Source organism: Salvelinus alpinus, chromosome 20 (genome assembly GCF_045679555.1).
Source record: "Salvelinus alpinus chromosome 20, SLU_Salpinus.1, whole genome shotgun sequence".
Lineage (NCBI taxonomy): Eukaryota > Metazoa > Chordata > Actinopteri > Salmoniformes > Salmonidae > Salvelinus > Salvelinus alpinus.
Genome location: NC_092105.1, coordinates 32,842,458 through 32,858,418, shown reverse-complemented (window position 1 = coordinate 32,858,418; position 15,961 = coordinate 32,842,458). Strand labels below are relative to the sequence as shown.

The 15,961-nt window shown below is 44.0% G+C and overlaps 1 protein-coding gene across 2 annotated transcripts in view; it reads left to right on the top strand.

Annotated features, from left to right (window-relative positions):
- The window catches only part of LOC139546680 (adenylate cyclase type 5-like), a 142,235-nt gene that overhangs the window by 84,241 nt on the left and 42,033 nt on the right, over positions 1 to 15,961 (top strand). For both annotated transcript variants that reach the window (XM_071355335.1, XM_071355333.1), the window contains exon 4: positions 15,071 to 15,182. In XM_071355335.1, the coding sequence (XP_071211436.1) occupies positions 15,071 to 15,182 (112 nt within the window). The remainder of the gene's footprint in view (positions 1 to 15,070; positions 15,183 to 15,961) is intronic.

Genomic DNA, 15,961 nt, shown 5'->3' with positions numbered 1-15,961 from the left:
CTATAGGAAGTTACTGTGTGTCATTTGTAAAAAACAACAAAAAAAAAACAACAACACTATCTTAGATATGCCTCCATTAAATATCTCATGATTCATCGTCTAACGATTAAATGGAGCTTTAAGACCTGACACAGCTCTCGTTTTCTGCCCAGGCTCCCGCCTACCCCCTCCAAACCAGCCCAAATATACATATATGGTCGTGCCCTAGGAGAACGGAACATACTGCTTCCTGGGAGATAATATTTGTGCCGCTCTTAATCCGCTCGTTGTGGGAGGCACAGGGATTATATTTGTGTCTAAATTTAGCCTCCATGTCGCCCCTGTCCTCAGCTACAGTACAAGCTGATAATCTATGTTTAAAGGGAGGTGATCTTGGCTGGGTCTAGTGCTCCGCCGTGTCTGTGTCAGCCAGCCAACCCAGGATCACACAGAAAACAGACCAGGGGGACTGGCTATTACAGTATAATTCACATGACATAACCTCTATTTTCTTTCTCTCTGCATTTTTGGAAAGGGCCCATAAGTAAGCATTTCGCTGTTAGTCTACAACTAACAAATACAATTGAGAGTATTCTGTTGCTATCACTTGGTAAACAACAAATGTACACTACCATTCAAAAGTTTGGGGTCACTTAGAAATGTCCTTGTTTTTGTAAGAAAAGCAAATTTTTGGTCCATTAAAATAACATCAAATTGATCAGGAATACAGTGTAGACATTGTTAATGTTGTAAATGATAATTGTAGCTGGAAACAGCAGATTTTTTATGGAATATCTACATAGGTGTACAGAGGCCCATTATCAGCAACTCCAATGGCATGTTGTGTTAGCTAATCCAAGTTTATAATTTTAAAAGACTAATTGATCATTAGTTTGAGAACAGACGCCTGACAAGTCCTCAACTGGCAGCTTCATTAAATAGTACCCGCAAAACACCAGTCTCAACGTCAACAGTGAAGAGGCGACTCCGGGATGCTGGCCATATTTCACACTGGCCAATAAAAATAAAATATTAAGATGAGCAAAAGAACACAGACACTGGACATAGGAACTCTGCCTAGAAGGCCAGCATTCTCAAACTAGACATTCTAATGTACTTGTCGTCTTGCTCAGTTGTGCACCGGGGCCTCCCACTCCTCTTTCTATTCTGGTTAGAGCCAGTTTGCACTGTTCTGTAAAGGGAGTAGTACACAGCGTTGTACAAGATCTTCAGTTTCTTGCCAATTTCTCGCATGGAAAAGCCTTCATTTCTTAGAACAAGAATAGACTGATGAGTTTCAGAAGAAAGTTCTTTGTTTCTGGTCATTTTGAGCCTGTTATCAAACCCATAAATGCTGATGGTCCAGATACTCAACTAGTCTAAAGAAGGCCATTTTTATTGCTTCTTTAATCAAGACAACAGTTTTCAGCTATGCTAACATAATTGCAAAATGTTTTTCTAATGATCAATTAGCCTTTTAAAACGATAAACTTGGATTAGCTAACACAACGTGCCATTGGAACACAGGAGTGATGGTTGCTGATAATGGGCCTCTGTACACCTACGTAGATATTCCATACATATTCTAACATTAACAATGTCTACACTGTATTTCTGATCAATTTGATGTTATTTTAATGGACAAAAAATTTGCTTTTATTTCAAAAACAAGGACATTTCTAAGTGACCCCAAACTTTTGAACGGTAGTGTATTTAAATACTACAGTGGTGGAGCTTCCATTTGGAGCGGCAGGTAGCCTGGCAGTTAGAGGCGAGATAGCAACTGGAGGGTTGCCATTTCAAATCCCGGGTCCGACGGGAAAAATCTGTCGGGAAGTGAGCTGGCAACCGGAGGGTTGCTGGTATCAAATCCTAGATGCCATTGCCTGCTGTTGTGACTTGTGCAAGGCTCTTTGTCATTATGGGGTAATGTATGTAGATTGATAAGGAACAACAACAGCTCCTAGTGTGGCAGCTCTCTCTGTGTGTCTTTTGGAGGGGTTGGGTTAAAAGTGGAAGTCAAACTTCAATTGACCAATTAAGTAATCTTAATTTCAGATCAAGGCACTCTTGAATTATGAAAAAATATATAATAAGGAGAATGCAGTCTTTAAATTGTCATTATTTGTCTTGGTTCAAACCCCAGAATGGGGATCCATATTTATAGTTATCCAAGGTCAAATTGGAAGGCAGAATCCCCCATCCTCCCTTTCCCATTCCTTCCTTCCCCTCTCATCTCCTCTCCTCTAATGCTTGATGGCTCTCCTCCTAATCACAATATGTGGTCATTGTGATGGGAGTATGGGCCTACTGGGAGGAGCACCAGCAATGGGCCTACTGGGAAGAGCACCTGTAATGGGAGTATGAGCCTACTGGGAGGAGCACCTGTAAATGGGAGTATGAGACTACTGGGAGGAGCACCTGTAATGGGAGTATGAGCCTACTGGGAGGAGCACCTGTAATGGGAGTATGAGACTACTGGGAGGAGCACCTGTAATGTGCCTACTGGGAGGAGCACCCGCAATTGGAGTATGAGCCTACTGGGAGGAGCACCTGTAATGGGAGTATGAGCCTACTGGGAGGAGCACCTGTAATGGGAGTATGAGCCTACTGGGAGGAGCACCAGCAATGGGAGTATGAGACTACTGGGAGGAGCACCTGTAATGGGAGTATGAGCCTACTGGGAGGAGCACCTGTAATGGGAGTATGAGACTACTGGGAGGAGCACCTGTAATGGGAGTATGAGACTACTGGGAGGAGCACCTGTAATGGGAGTATGAGCCTACTGGGAGGAGCACCTGTAATGGGAGTATGAGACTACTGGGAGGAGCACCTGTAATGGGAGTATGAGACTACTGGGAGGAGCACCTGTAATGGGAGTATGAGCCTACTGGGAGGAGCACCTGTAATGGGAGTATGAGACTACTGGGAGGAGCACCTGTAATGTGCCTACTGGGAGGAGCACCCGCAATTGGAGTATGAGCCTACTGGGAGGAGCACCTGTAATGGGAGTATGAGCCTACTGGGAGGAGCACCAGCAATGGGAGTATGAGACTACTGGGAGGAGCACCTGTAAATGGGAGTATGAGACTACTGGGAGGAGCACCTGTAATGTGCCTACTGGGAGGAGCACCAGCAATGGGAGTATGAGCCTACTAGGAGTAGCTCCAGCTTGCCCTGTGATAGGCTTATACCTATCCAATCCTTTCAGATAAACAGATTGGGGGTAGAGACTAAGGATTGTTTCTGGACAGAACCACTGTCTCTGGTTTTGTCTAGGTTGACTCTAGATGGAACCATCCCCTCCTCCCCCAATTATTATTTTATAACCTCGTAACACCCTTCTCTGTCTCTCTCTATGCCCCTGTTCCTTCAGCTCTATTTTCAGCGTATAGACATATCTTATCTTGTCCCCATTCATCTTCCTGCAGGCAGGGCTGCTAGTGGCATGGAGCTGGGCTGTGTGTACCCTGTGATACTCATGTGAGCGTATTTGTCTCTGAAGCTGCTCTTTTCTTCCTCTCTCTCTCTCTCTCTCTCTCTCTTCCCTGTCGTCTTTATCTCCATCCCGTGATGAAAGAAAAGAACACAGACAAATATATCAAAATATATAATTACCCAATTTTAGTCACCCCCCTCCCTTTTTAGATACAGTGGCAAGAAAAAGTATGTGAATCCTTTGGAATTACCTCGATTTCTGCATAAATTAGTCATAAAATGTTATCTGATCTTCATCTAAGCCACAACAATAGACAAACACAGTCTGCTTAAACTAATAACACACAAACAATTATACGTTTTCATGTTTTTGCTGAACACAGTGTGTAAACATTCACAGTGCAGGGAGGAAGAAGTATGTGAACCCTTTGATTTAATAACTGGTTGACCCTCCTTTTAGCAGCAATAACCTCAACCAAATGTTTTCTGTAGTTGTGGACCAGACCTGCACAACGGTCAGGAGGAATTCTGGACCATTCCTCTATACAAAACTATATCAGTTCAGCAATATTCTTAGGATGTCTGGTGTGAACTGCTCTCTTGAGCTCATGCCACAGCATCTCAATCAGGTTGAGGTCAGGACTCTGACTGGGCCACTCCAGAAGGCATATTTTCTTCTGTTGAAGCAATTCAGTTGTTCATTTACTTCTGTGTTTTTTGTCGTTGTCCTGTTGCATTACCCAACTTCTGTTGAGCTTCAATTGACGGACAGATAGCCTTACATTCTCCTGCAACATGTCTTGATAAACTTGGGAATTCATTTTTCCGTCGACGATAGCAAGCTGTCCAGCCCTTGAGGCAGCAAAGCAGCCCCAAACCATGATGCTCCCTCCAACATAGTTTACAGTTGGGATGAGGTTTTGATGTTGGTGTTATGTGCCTTATTTTTCTCCACACATAGTGTTGTGTGTTCCTTACAAACAACTCAACTTTAGTTTCATCTGTCCACAGAATATTTTGCCAGTAGCGCTGTGGAACATCCAGATGTTCTTTTGCGAACCTCTCTTTTGCGAACCTGTTTTTTTCAACAGCAGTGGCTTCTTCCGTGGTGTCCTCCCATGAACACCATTCTTGTTTAGTTTTTTACGTATCGTGGACTCATCAACAGAGATGTTAGCATCTTCCAGAGATTTCTGTAAGTCTTTAGCTGACACTCTAGGATTCTTCTTAACCTCATTGAGCATTCTGCACTGTGCTTTTGCAGTCCTCTCTGCAGGACGGCCAGTCCTAGGGAGAGTAGCAACAGTGCTGAACTTTCTCCATTTATAGACAATTTGTCTTACCGTGGACTGATAAACATCAAGGCTTTTAGAGATACTTATGTAACTATTTTCAGCTTTATGCAAGTCAACAATTCTTAATCTTAGGTCTTTTGAGGTCTATTTTGTTCAAGGCATGGTTCACATCAGGCAAAGCTTCTATTGAATAGCAAACTCAAATTTTGTGAGTTTTTTTGTAGGGCAGGGCAGCTCTAACCAACATCTCCAATCTCGTCTCATTGATTGGACTCAAGATTAGCTGACTCCTGACTCCAATTAGCTTTTGGAGAAGTTATTAGCCTAGGGGTTCACATACTTTCCCCAATCTATACTGTGAAAGTTTAAATGATGTATTCAATATAGACAAGAAAAATACAATAATTTGTGTGTTATTAGTTTAAGCACACTGTGTTTATCTATGGTTGTGACTTAGACAAAGATCAGATCAAATTTAATGACCAATTTATGCAGAAATCCAGGTAATTCCAAAGGGTTCACATACTTTTTCTTGCCACTGTACATATAAACTCAGCAAAAAAAGATACGTTCCTTTTTCAGGACCCTGTCTTTCAAAGATAATTCGTAAAAATCCAAATAACTTCACAGATCTTCATTGTAAAGGGTTTAAACACCGTTTCCCATGCTTGTTCAATGAACCATAAACAATTAATGAACATGCACCTGTGGAACGGTTGTTAAGACACTAACAGTTTACAGACGGTAGGGAATTAAGATCGCAGTTATGAAAACTTAGGACACTAAAGAGGCCTTTCTACTGACTCTGAAAAACACCAAAAGAAAGATACCCAGGGTCGCTGCTAATCTACGTGAACGTGCCTTAGGCATGCTGCAAGGAGGCATGAGGACTGCCGATGTGGCCAGGGCAATATATTGCACGTCCGTACTGTGAGACGCCTAAGACAGCGCTACAGGGAGACAGGATGGACAGCTGATCATCCTCGCAGTGGCAGACCACATGTAACAACACCTGCACAGGATCGGGTACATCCGAACATCACACCTGCGGGACAGGTACAGGATGGCAACAACAACTGCCCTAGTTACACCAGGAACGCACAATCCCTCCATCAGTGCTCAGACTATCTGCAATAGGCTGAGAGAGGCTGGACTGAGGGCTTGTAGGCTTGTTGTAAGGCAGGTCCTCACCAGACATCACTGGCAACAACGTCGCCTATGGGCACAAACCCACCATCGCTGGGCCAGACAGGACTGGCAAAAAGTGCTCTTCACTGACGACTCGCGGTTTTGTCTCAACAGGGGTGATGGTCGGATTTGCGTTTCTCGTCGAAGCAATAAGCGTTACACCGAGGCCTGTACTCTAGAGTGGGATCAATTTGGAGGTGGAGGGTCCGTCATGGTCTGGGGCGGTGTGTCACAGCATCATCGGACTGAGCTTGTTGTCATTGCAGGCAATCTCAACGCTGTGCGTTACAGGGAAGACATCCTCCTCCCTCATGTGGTACCCTTCCTGCAGGCTCATCCTGACATGACCCTCCAGCATGACAATGCCACCAGCCATACTGCTCGTCCTGTACGTGATTTCCTGCAAGACAGGAATGTCAGTGTTCTGCCAAGGCCAGCGAAGAGCCCGGATCTCAATCCCATTGAGCACGCCTGGGATCTGTTGGATCAGAGGGTGAGGGCTAGGGCCATTCCCCCCAGAAATGTCTGGGAACTTGTAGGTGCCTTGGTGGAAGAGTGGGGTAACATCTCCCAGCAAGGACTGGCAAATCTGGTGCAGTCCATGAGGAGGAGATGCACTGCAGTAGCTGGTGGCCACACCAGATACTGACTGTTACTTTTGATTTTGACTCCCCCTTTGTTCAGGGATACATTATTCCATCTCTGTTAGTCACATGTCTGTGGAACCTATGTCTCAGTTGTTGAATCTTGTTATGTTCAAACAAATATTTACACATGTCAAGTTTGCTGAAAATAAATGCAGTTGACAGTGAGAGGACGTTTATTTTTTTGCTGAGTTTAATAGTAGTTGTGAGGTCAAACTTGGATCAGTTCATTGACAGCCTGCCTCTTAACGGACTGTCTATTGAGTACACTTTTAAACGGCATAGCATGTTCTCCGGAAACCATTCAAGCATTCACAGCCAACCTTCAGACTTGGATAAGGAACTGAGGGCCACAACGTCCCTGAGAACAACTCCCAGTGTCAACAGAAGCTCAAGAGATTAGTCGATCATGTCATGTCAAGCCAACCTGACTCCCAGGCAATCCCCCCATGGCCTAGTGCTGAAATCGAGCTGTCGCTGCCTCTTCTCTCTCTTTGTCTCCAGATTGAATATAGAAAAGTGAAACTAGATGAGCTCATCTTCATCCACACTGTCGTAGTGTTGTGTATGTGTCCTGTTCCGACCACCAAGTGGAAACACAGATAATAGACAGCCCTATCAGTTACCTTGTTCTCAGGGAAGATTACCTGCCTCCACACACTCTCTCTCTGTGTTGAGTGAAGAAAGCCTCTGTTCTCCAACACCATTGGGACATACATTTTTCAATAGCATAGATTGCTAACACTCAGCACAGTCACATAGCCAGAAGTAATTGTGTTTTTCAATAGCGTAGATAGCTACTTGTCTTTAGCACTCATCACAGCACAGTCAGTCAAGTAGTCAGCCCACTGGAATGGTAATGGGGCTGACGTATTGGTAACATATATGATAAGGTGCTGTGGCGGCGGCTATTGTTACTGTAGAAAGTCAGAAAGTCTTCCCATGAACATTTTGTTTTGACAGGGAGTCATGCTGAGACCAAGGTCTCTTTTACAGATGAGCCCTGGAATTACAAAATAATATACACATCACTACACTACAAAAAGCAAAGCAGAGATACAAAACACAATCATTGAAAACAAACACATTGTTCTGTAAAAACGTCCTCAATCAGCTGTCTGAATTGCCCTAGAGGCGCCAAATCATCAAATTTTAGAGGGTTTAGGAGATTATCCCACAAGTAAGGTGCAGATTTACCTAGCCTCATACAAATCATCCTGATTTTGCAAGCTTACATACATTTTTTAGTATTTTTTGTAACTTTTAAACACTTTTTCTCCCCAATTGGTAGTTAGTCTTGTCCCATCGCTGCAACTTCTGTATGGACTCAGAAGAGGTGAAGGTCGAGAGCCATGCGTCCTCTGAAACACGACCCTGCCAAGCCGCACTACTTCTTGACACACTGCTCCTTTAACCTGGAAGCAAGCCGCACCAATGTGTCGGAGGAAACACTGTACAGCTGGTGACCGAAGTCAGCGCGCATGCGCCCAGCCTTCCACAAGGAGTTGTCAGAACGCGATGGGACAAGGGCATCCCGGCCGGCCAAACCCAGACCACGCTGGGCCAATTGTGCGCCACCTCATGGGTCTCCCGGTCGCGGCTGGCTGCGACACAGCCTGGGATCGAACCCGGGTCTGTAGTTACACCTCAAGCACTGTGATGCAGTGCCTTAGACCGCAGTTTTATATGCCTCCTATAGCAAAGCTGTTGATGAGTCGGGTGGCGTTGATCTGTCTCAATCCAACCGACAGGTTAAATTCAACTCCGCGGCCCATGGGAGACTGGATACTCGCAAGGTGTAGGAGATCGGGGAGGCAGTCTGGCCACCCCTCTATCTGAGAAGATTTGATCCAGCTTTGAAACAGCTTTGCCCCGCTTGAGACTGACCTACCAGCCCCAGGAGTCAGCACAGATTAGCCGGTGGCCTCCCAGTGGCACCCTCCCACATGCCCACCGCAGTTCAGCAGGTCGTTTCCCCCATCGGATTCCATCACTACCACCAACATTGTGGGCAGCTCGATGGTGAGAGATATTGGCCTGCCTACGGTCTGTGGACCGACTAAGGTCCGCTGTCACCCAGGAGCCCGTGTCCATGACATCAACTCTCTCCTGCCCACAGTTCTGGCCAACTACTCCAATATTGGCACTATCGTCACTCATGTAGGTTTTAACAACCTTCGTTTAAGCGGCCTGAGGAACTGAGGGAGGACTACAAATCATTTTTAAAGAACCTCGCTAGCACAGGGTAGAGAAAAATCATCTCTGGCCCCCTCCCGTGCTACCAAAGGGGTTCGGAATATTTCAGCTAACTCTTTGCCATAAACGAGTACCTGAAGAAAGTTTGCAATGACAGGAATGTCTCTTTTTGTGACAACTTTGATTTGCTTGGGAGAAACCAGCACTTTTTAAAAGAGACCGGATTCACCCCAACCGCAGGGTTTCCAGGATTATTTCCAGCAACATCGAAACTGTTTTAGAGACTGAAGACTGACGGACAGGGTCTGGTAGTGCTCCAGTTCTCCCTGTCAGAATAAGCAACAGAAGACTTGGAAAGCATATCAACTCCTGTAGACACGGCACTATGACTCCTTGCTGTCCCCAGTCCACCTGGCCTTGCTGCTGTTCCAGTTTCAACTGTTCTGCCTGCGGTTATGGAACCACTACCTGTCCCAGACCTGCTGTTTTCAACTCTTAATGATCGGCTTTGAAAAGCCAACTGACATTTATTCCTGATTATTATTTGACCATGCTTGTCATTTATGAACATTTTGAACATCTTGGCCATGTTCTGTTATAATCTCCACCCGGCACAGCCAGAAGAGGACTGGCCACCCCTCAGAGCCTGGTTCCTCTCTAGGTTTCTTCCTAGGTTTTGGCCTTTCTAGGGAGTTTTTCCTAGCCACCATGCTTCTACACCTGCATTGCTTGCTGTTTGGGGTTTTAGGCTGGGTTTCTGTACAGCACTTCGAGATATTAGCTGATGTACGAAGGGCTATATAAAATAAACTTGATTTGATTTGATTTGATTATGAGTAACATAATTTATGTTCCTTTAACTACGACTTCTAGTGAGTTTATACAAACTGTCATCTGCTACCATTCTGATAGATTGGAGACTGTCAGAAAACATGGTTGTAAAGTTAATAATTTGGTAGTTATTCCATTGGTTACCTCGAGGCAGATGCCCCAGAGGCAGAGTAGCCCACACTCATTGAATATGGCGCTTTTAAATGTTCGAACAATCAATAGGAAAACCTATCTTGTCAATGACATCATGACTGAGCTGAAACATGGCTGTCTTCAGACTGTAGTGCTTCTCTTATTGAAGCCTCCCCCCAGACTACAGCTTTTCATACTCTATCAGAAAAGGGAAAAGGGTGGGGCGACAGCCTCTATTTTTACTAATGCTCTCAGCTGTAAGGACATTTCATTTGGCAACTTGGGTATTTTGAGCATCATGTTATACTGTTTAAATGTCAGCCACCAGTGCTGGCCGTAACCCTGTATAGGCCACCAAAGCACTGCCCCACTTTCTTTACTGATTTATCTGAACTATTGTCTATTGTCCTTGAGAACTATGATCAAATCATTGTGTTGGGTGAATTTAATATTCATGTTGACAAAGAGACTGACTCGAAGGCCATTGAATTTATGAATATTTTGAGCTCTATGGACTTTATCCAACATGTTATTGGGCCAATGCATAACCGCGGCCATACCTGGTTATTACCAAGGGGCTTTCTATTGACTTATCCTCAGTTGTTGATGTTGTTTTATCTGATCACCACTGTGTATTTTGTACTACCTTGTTTCCCATAGCACAGGGTAATACTGAACGCATTATTAAGAAACGCTATCTTACCTCTGAAGTTGCTACAGATTTTACTGAGTGTATGAACAATACTCCATCACCTATTTTGCCTTCCTCTTGTGTTGATTTATTTGATAACTTTAATAGCAAATTAAGGGCAACCATTGATGCCATAGCTCCAGTAAAGTTGAAAAAAGCCACATCCAAAGGGAGAGACTGTCACGCCCTGACCTTAGAGATCCTTTTTATGTCTCTATTTTGGTTTGGTCAGGGCGTGAGTTGGGGTGGGCATTCTATGTCTTGGTTCTATGTGGTCTATTTCTATGTGTTTGGCCGGGTGTGGTTCTCAATCAGAGGCAGCTGTCTATCGTTGTCTCTGATTGAGAACCATACTTAGGCTGCCCTTTTCCCTCTTTCTGTGTGGGATCTTGTTCTTTGTTTGTGTGCCGCTAGGATGCACGACGTAGCTGTTCTGTCGTCGTATTCTTTATTGTTTTGTTGTGTTGTAGTTTCACTTCGTGATTACAATTATGTGTGCATATTTCAGAGATAACATACATTAGGCTGGGTATCAGTCTAGCAAGACCTGATGAGAAGTTTAATGATACGTTCCCTAGCCTACCTCGCAAAGGCACTAGGATTTATTTTTGGTTGACACAGACATGCTCAGGAAAGTGATATCACAACTTAAGCCTTCTACCTGCCTTCTCAATGTGATCCCCACCACCTTCTTCAAAACAGTTTTTAATTGCATATCTGAAGAAGTGCAAACTACTGTTAATCAAATCAAATCAAATGTTATTTGTCACATGCGCCGAATACAACAGGTGAAATGCTTACTTACAAGCCCTTAACCAACAATGCAGTTCAAGAATAGAGTTAAGAAAATATTTACTAAATAACTAAAGTAAAAAAATCTAATCAAATCAAAAAGTAACACAAGAAAATTACATAACAATAACTAGGCTATATACAGGGGGTACCGAGTCAATGTGCGGGGGTACAGGTTAGTCGAGGTAATTTGTAAAGTGACTATGCATAGATAATAAACAGCAAGTAACAGCAGTGTAAAAACAAAGTGTGGAGGGGGGGTCAATGTAAATAGTCCTGGTGGCCATTTGATTAATTGTTAATTGTTCAGCAGTCTTATGGCTTGGGGGTAGAAGCTGTTAAGGAGCCTTTTGGTTCTAGACTTGGCGCTCCGGTACCGCTTGCTGTGCGGTTGCAGAGCGAACAGTCTATGACTTGGGTGACTGTGACTTGGCACTTTCACTCGGGCACATTCCCCACTGCACTGCACTTTCCACCACTGCACTAAAATCTGCTATGGTGAAACCCCTTCTGAAGAAATTTTCATTCAAGCTCTAACCTTCCATTCTTAAGCAAACTTCTGGAGAAATTGGTTTTAAAACAGCTAAATTATTTTTTAACTGTATTTAAAAAAATAATTAAAAAAATCTGGTTTTCAGGCCCACAACAGCACATTTACTACTTAGTTAAAGTAGTAAATGATCTTAGAGCCATCATAAATGCCAAACAGCTCTCTGTCCTCTTGGATTTAAGTGCTGCATTCAACACTTTTGATCATGATGTCCTTCTGGACAGACTGGGGAGGAAAGGGCGTACCCCAAACTTTTGCCACAAAGTTGGAAGCACAGAATTGTCTAGAATGTCATTGTATGCTGTAGCGTTAAGATTCCTTTCACTGGAACTAAGGGGCCTAGCCCGAATCATGAAAAACAGCCCCAGACCATTATTCCCCCTCCACCAAACTTTACAGTTGGCACTATGCGTTCGGTCAGGTAGTGTTTTCCTGGCAACTGCTAAACCCAGATTTGTCCGTCAGACTGCCAGATGGTGAAGCGTGATTCATCACTCCAGAGTCCAATGGTGGTGAGCTTACACCACTCCAGCCGACTCTTGGCATTGCGCATGGTGATCTTAGGCTTGTGTGAGGTTGCTCAGCCATGGAAACCCATTTCATGAAGCTCCCGGAGAGTTCTTGTGCTGACGTTGCTTCCAGAGGCAGTTTGGAACTCGGTAGTGAGTTCTGCAACCGAGGTCAGACGATTTTTACGCGCTTCAGCACTTGGCCATCCCGTTCTGTGAGCTTGTGTGGCCTACCACTTTGTGGCTGAGCCGTTGTTGCTCCTAGACGTTTCCACTTCACAATAACAGCACTTACAGTTGCCCAGGACAGCGATAGCAGGGCAGAAATTTGACGAACTGACTTGTTGGAAAGGTGACATCCTATGACGGTGGCGCGTTGAAATTCACTGAGTTCTTCAGTAAGGCCATTCTACTGTCAGTGTTTTTCTATGGAGATTGCATGGCTGTGTGCTCAATTGTATACAGCTGTCAGCAACAGGTGTGGCTGAAATAGCTGAATTCACTCATTTGAAGGGGTTTCCACATACTTGTGTATATATATGTATGTTACCCCTTGGCAGAGTTATCAGTAAGCACAGCATTGATTTTCACTGCTACGCAGACATTACACAACTTTACATTTCTGTGTCACTAGAGGATTATTAGACTGTATTAGTGATTTAAAAACTTGGATAGCACACAACTTCCTCCAGCTAAATCAAGACAAGACGGAGGTACTTATTGTTGGAGCCAAAGCACAGAGGGAGAATCTGGCCGCACAGATAAAACACCAGGTAAAAAACCTAGGTGTTATTTTAGATTCTGAACTCAATTTCAAATCACACGTTAGGAATGTGACCAAAATAGCTTTTTACCACCTAAGGAACATTGCCAAGGTGCGGACATTTCTATCTCAGGCTGATACAGAGAGACTCATGCATGCTTGTATTACAAGCAGGCTTGACTACTGTAATGCTCTCCTGTCTGGTCTACCCAAGAAAGCCACTGGTCAACTGCAAAACATACAGAATGCTGCAGCACAGGTACTAACCAAGACCAGACGGAGAGCACACATTACACAGGTTTTAAGGTCTCTGCACTGACTGCCTGTGAGTTTTCAAATACATTTTAAGTTACTTCTATTGGTTTTTGGCACCGCAATACTTCAGACATGCTTTTACCCAGTAGTTCCCTCAGGTCCTCTGGCACTGGCCTTTTAACTATCCCAAAGCTTTGCTTTTCCTTAGGTTGCTTTTTAGTCGTTCCTTTTTTATAGTTATTATTTTGTCTTTTATCCTCTTAAAAGGATTTTTGTTTGTTGTGTAGTAAATATTTCAGTTTTTATTTTCATTGTTTTTCTTAGTTTTCTTCGAGTGAAGCATATTGTGTTGCATTCCATGTCTGAAATGTGCTGTAAAAATAAAGCTTGATTTGATGAGGACCTAACTCAGTGGAGATGGAAGGTATCTCCAGCGTTAGAAATCCCTGAGATCGGGTCTGGGAGCTCATACGTCTGTAGGTTAACAATGAAGTAAGGTACGGGGGAAGTTTGTTCAAGAGGGCTTTATAAACAAAAAGAGTGCAATGCATCGATCTATGAGACTTCAAAGAGGACCAGCCTAATTTCTGATACAGAATTCAGTGATGTGTACTGAACCCGTCGCCTGTAATAAAGCTTAGTGCACTACGATAAACTGCATCCAAGGGCTTCAATACAGTGGCAGCTGCATTCATATACTGTATTATAGACGATATCACCATAATCTATTACCGGTATGAATGTTGACTGAATTATTTGTTTTCTGCTATTTAACAAAGCCTATAAAGGTGCAATGACCTGGCCTGAAACCATCATGAACACTTAGAATATATTTTGTAGCTAGGGAAGACCTAATCCGAGTTTATCAAAGATTCAAAAATGTTTTGATAGGCAAGACAGTTTAGAGACAGGGCGATAATTATTTAGGTCGGAGGGGTCAACACCAACTTTGTGGAGAGGGACCACATGGGCCGCCTTCCAAACCCTGGGGATTGCAGCGAGATAACTGTCAGGTAAAAAATATGTCAATGATTCCGCAATTAGGGCAGCAAAAGAAAGGATCAAGTAAATCTGAGTTTTTTTTTTACAGCCATCTTAATTAAGCAAGGCATCTAGCACATCACAGGTAGAAAGTTGTTGAAATGGGAGCAAAGATTCATTAGAAGTTCATGGATCTTCCATCATGCCAAGTAGAGTCTGGGAGAGTGAAGAGCAGTCAACTCACTGACCAAGGTCAATAAAACCATAATTTCTTTAAAATAAAAAGCCTTCCAAGGTAAAATGCTGATTAAAAGCATCACTTTTCTCATGTTTCTCAGAAATGGTACCATTGAATTGAATAGACCAGTGGCAATCAGCCTTGAGTCAGAGCCACCTCTGTACCCGTGGTAACGGCCGATGCCATTCAGTAAGAGTGGTGCAGCGTGGGTATTGGAGAGGAGGAAGCAATCATGACTTTCAGACTATCCTATAATTTCTCCACTTTATACCCAGTTGTATTACTTCAGGGTGGAAAAAAAGGATAAGAATTAATTTAGCTTTTCATTCAACAGCTCTATCTGCTCCCTTATTCAAAAACTGGTTGGCTGGAAGGTACTGAGCACTGTGCTGAGTTCAATGTCTCAGCCAAGATACAGTATGTTAAGAGCTACTTAGTACTGATCCAAGACGAGTATTAAGGAAGAATCAGAAAGTGACCTGGAATGTTTTCTATTGAAGTAACTGGAGCTAACCCTTTCTCTCTCTCTACCTCTCTCTCTATATATATGTCTCTCTTTCTCTGTGTGTGCGCCTGTGTGTCTTGCAGCATCCTGTTTGCGGACATCGAGGGGTTTACCAGTCTGGCGTCCCAGTGTACTGCCCAGGAGCTGGTGATGACACTCAATGAACTTTTTGCCCGCTTCGACAAGCTGGCCGCGGTGAGAACACATGCAACCACGCACGCACGCGCACGCGCACGCGCACGCGCACGCGCACACGCACACGCACACGCACACACACACACACACACACACACACACACACACACACACACACACACACACACACACACACACACACACACGCAGGTGAACCCTGCAACCCTAGGATTGTACAGTACTCCTTTCTCCCACTTTGGAGTCCTTTCTTCTGCTAATTGAAATACCAGGCAGATATAGTTGATGTGGGAGTTTACTGATAACGATGTGGATTTTGACAACTTTGAATGCCCTGACACAATTCACTGTGTGGTTGTGTACCCCGCTGGTCTGCCAGCCAGGCCTCAACTCTCACCTCATTAGCCCACTGCAGGGGCACTGAGTCACAGCACACCTCCCAGACATAGACCCAGTCTCATCCAGACCCAGCATGGACCTGCCAGAGAGCAGAGCACACACAGGCCCATATGCATGAACACATACATACTTGCATGCACAGGCACGTACACATAATACAATCTGCATACACACATAGCTGTGCACACACACACACGCACGCACGCACATATGAACAGACACACACACACACACGCATGTGCATGCGAAGACACTGAGAACTGCCCATCTCACTAGCCACGTCTTAGCTGATTCCAGTACACATACACACATTCACTTTCATATGTCAGATTAATCACATAGACGTATTAATGATGCAGTCAGAAGGATTTTCTTAAATGCACTTAAATAGATTTAGATCCTGTCACATGTTCCAAGGAGGT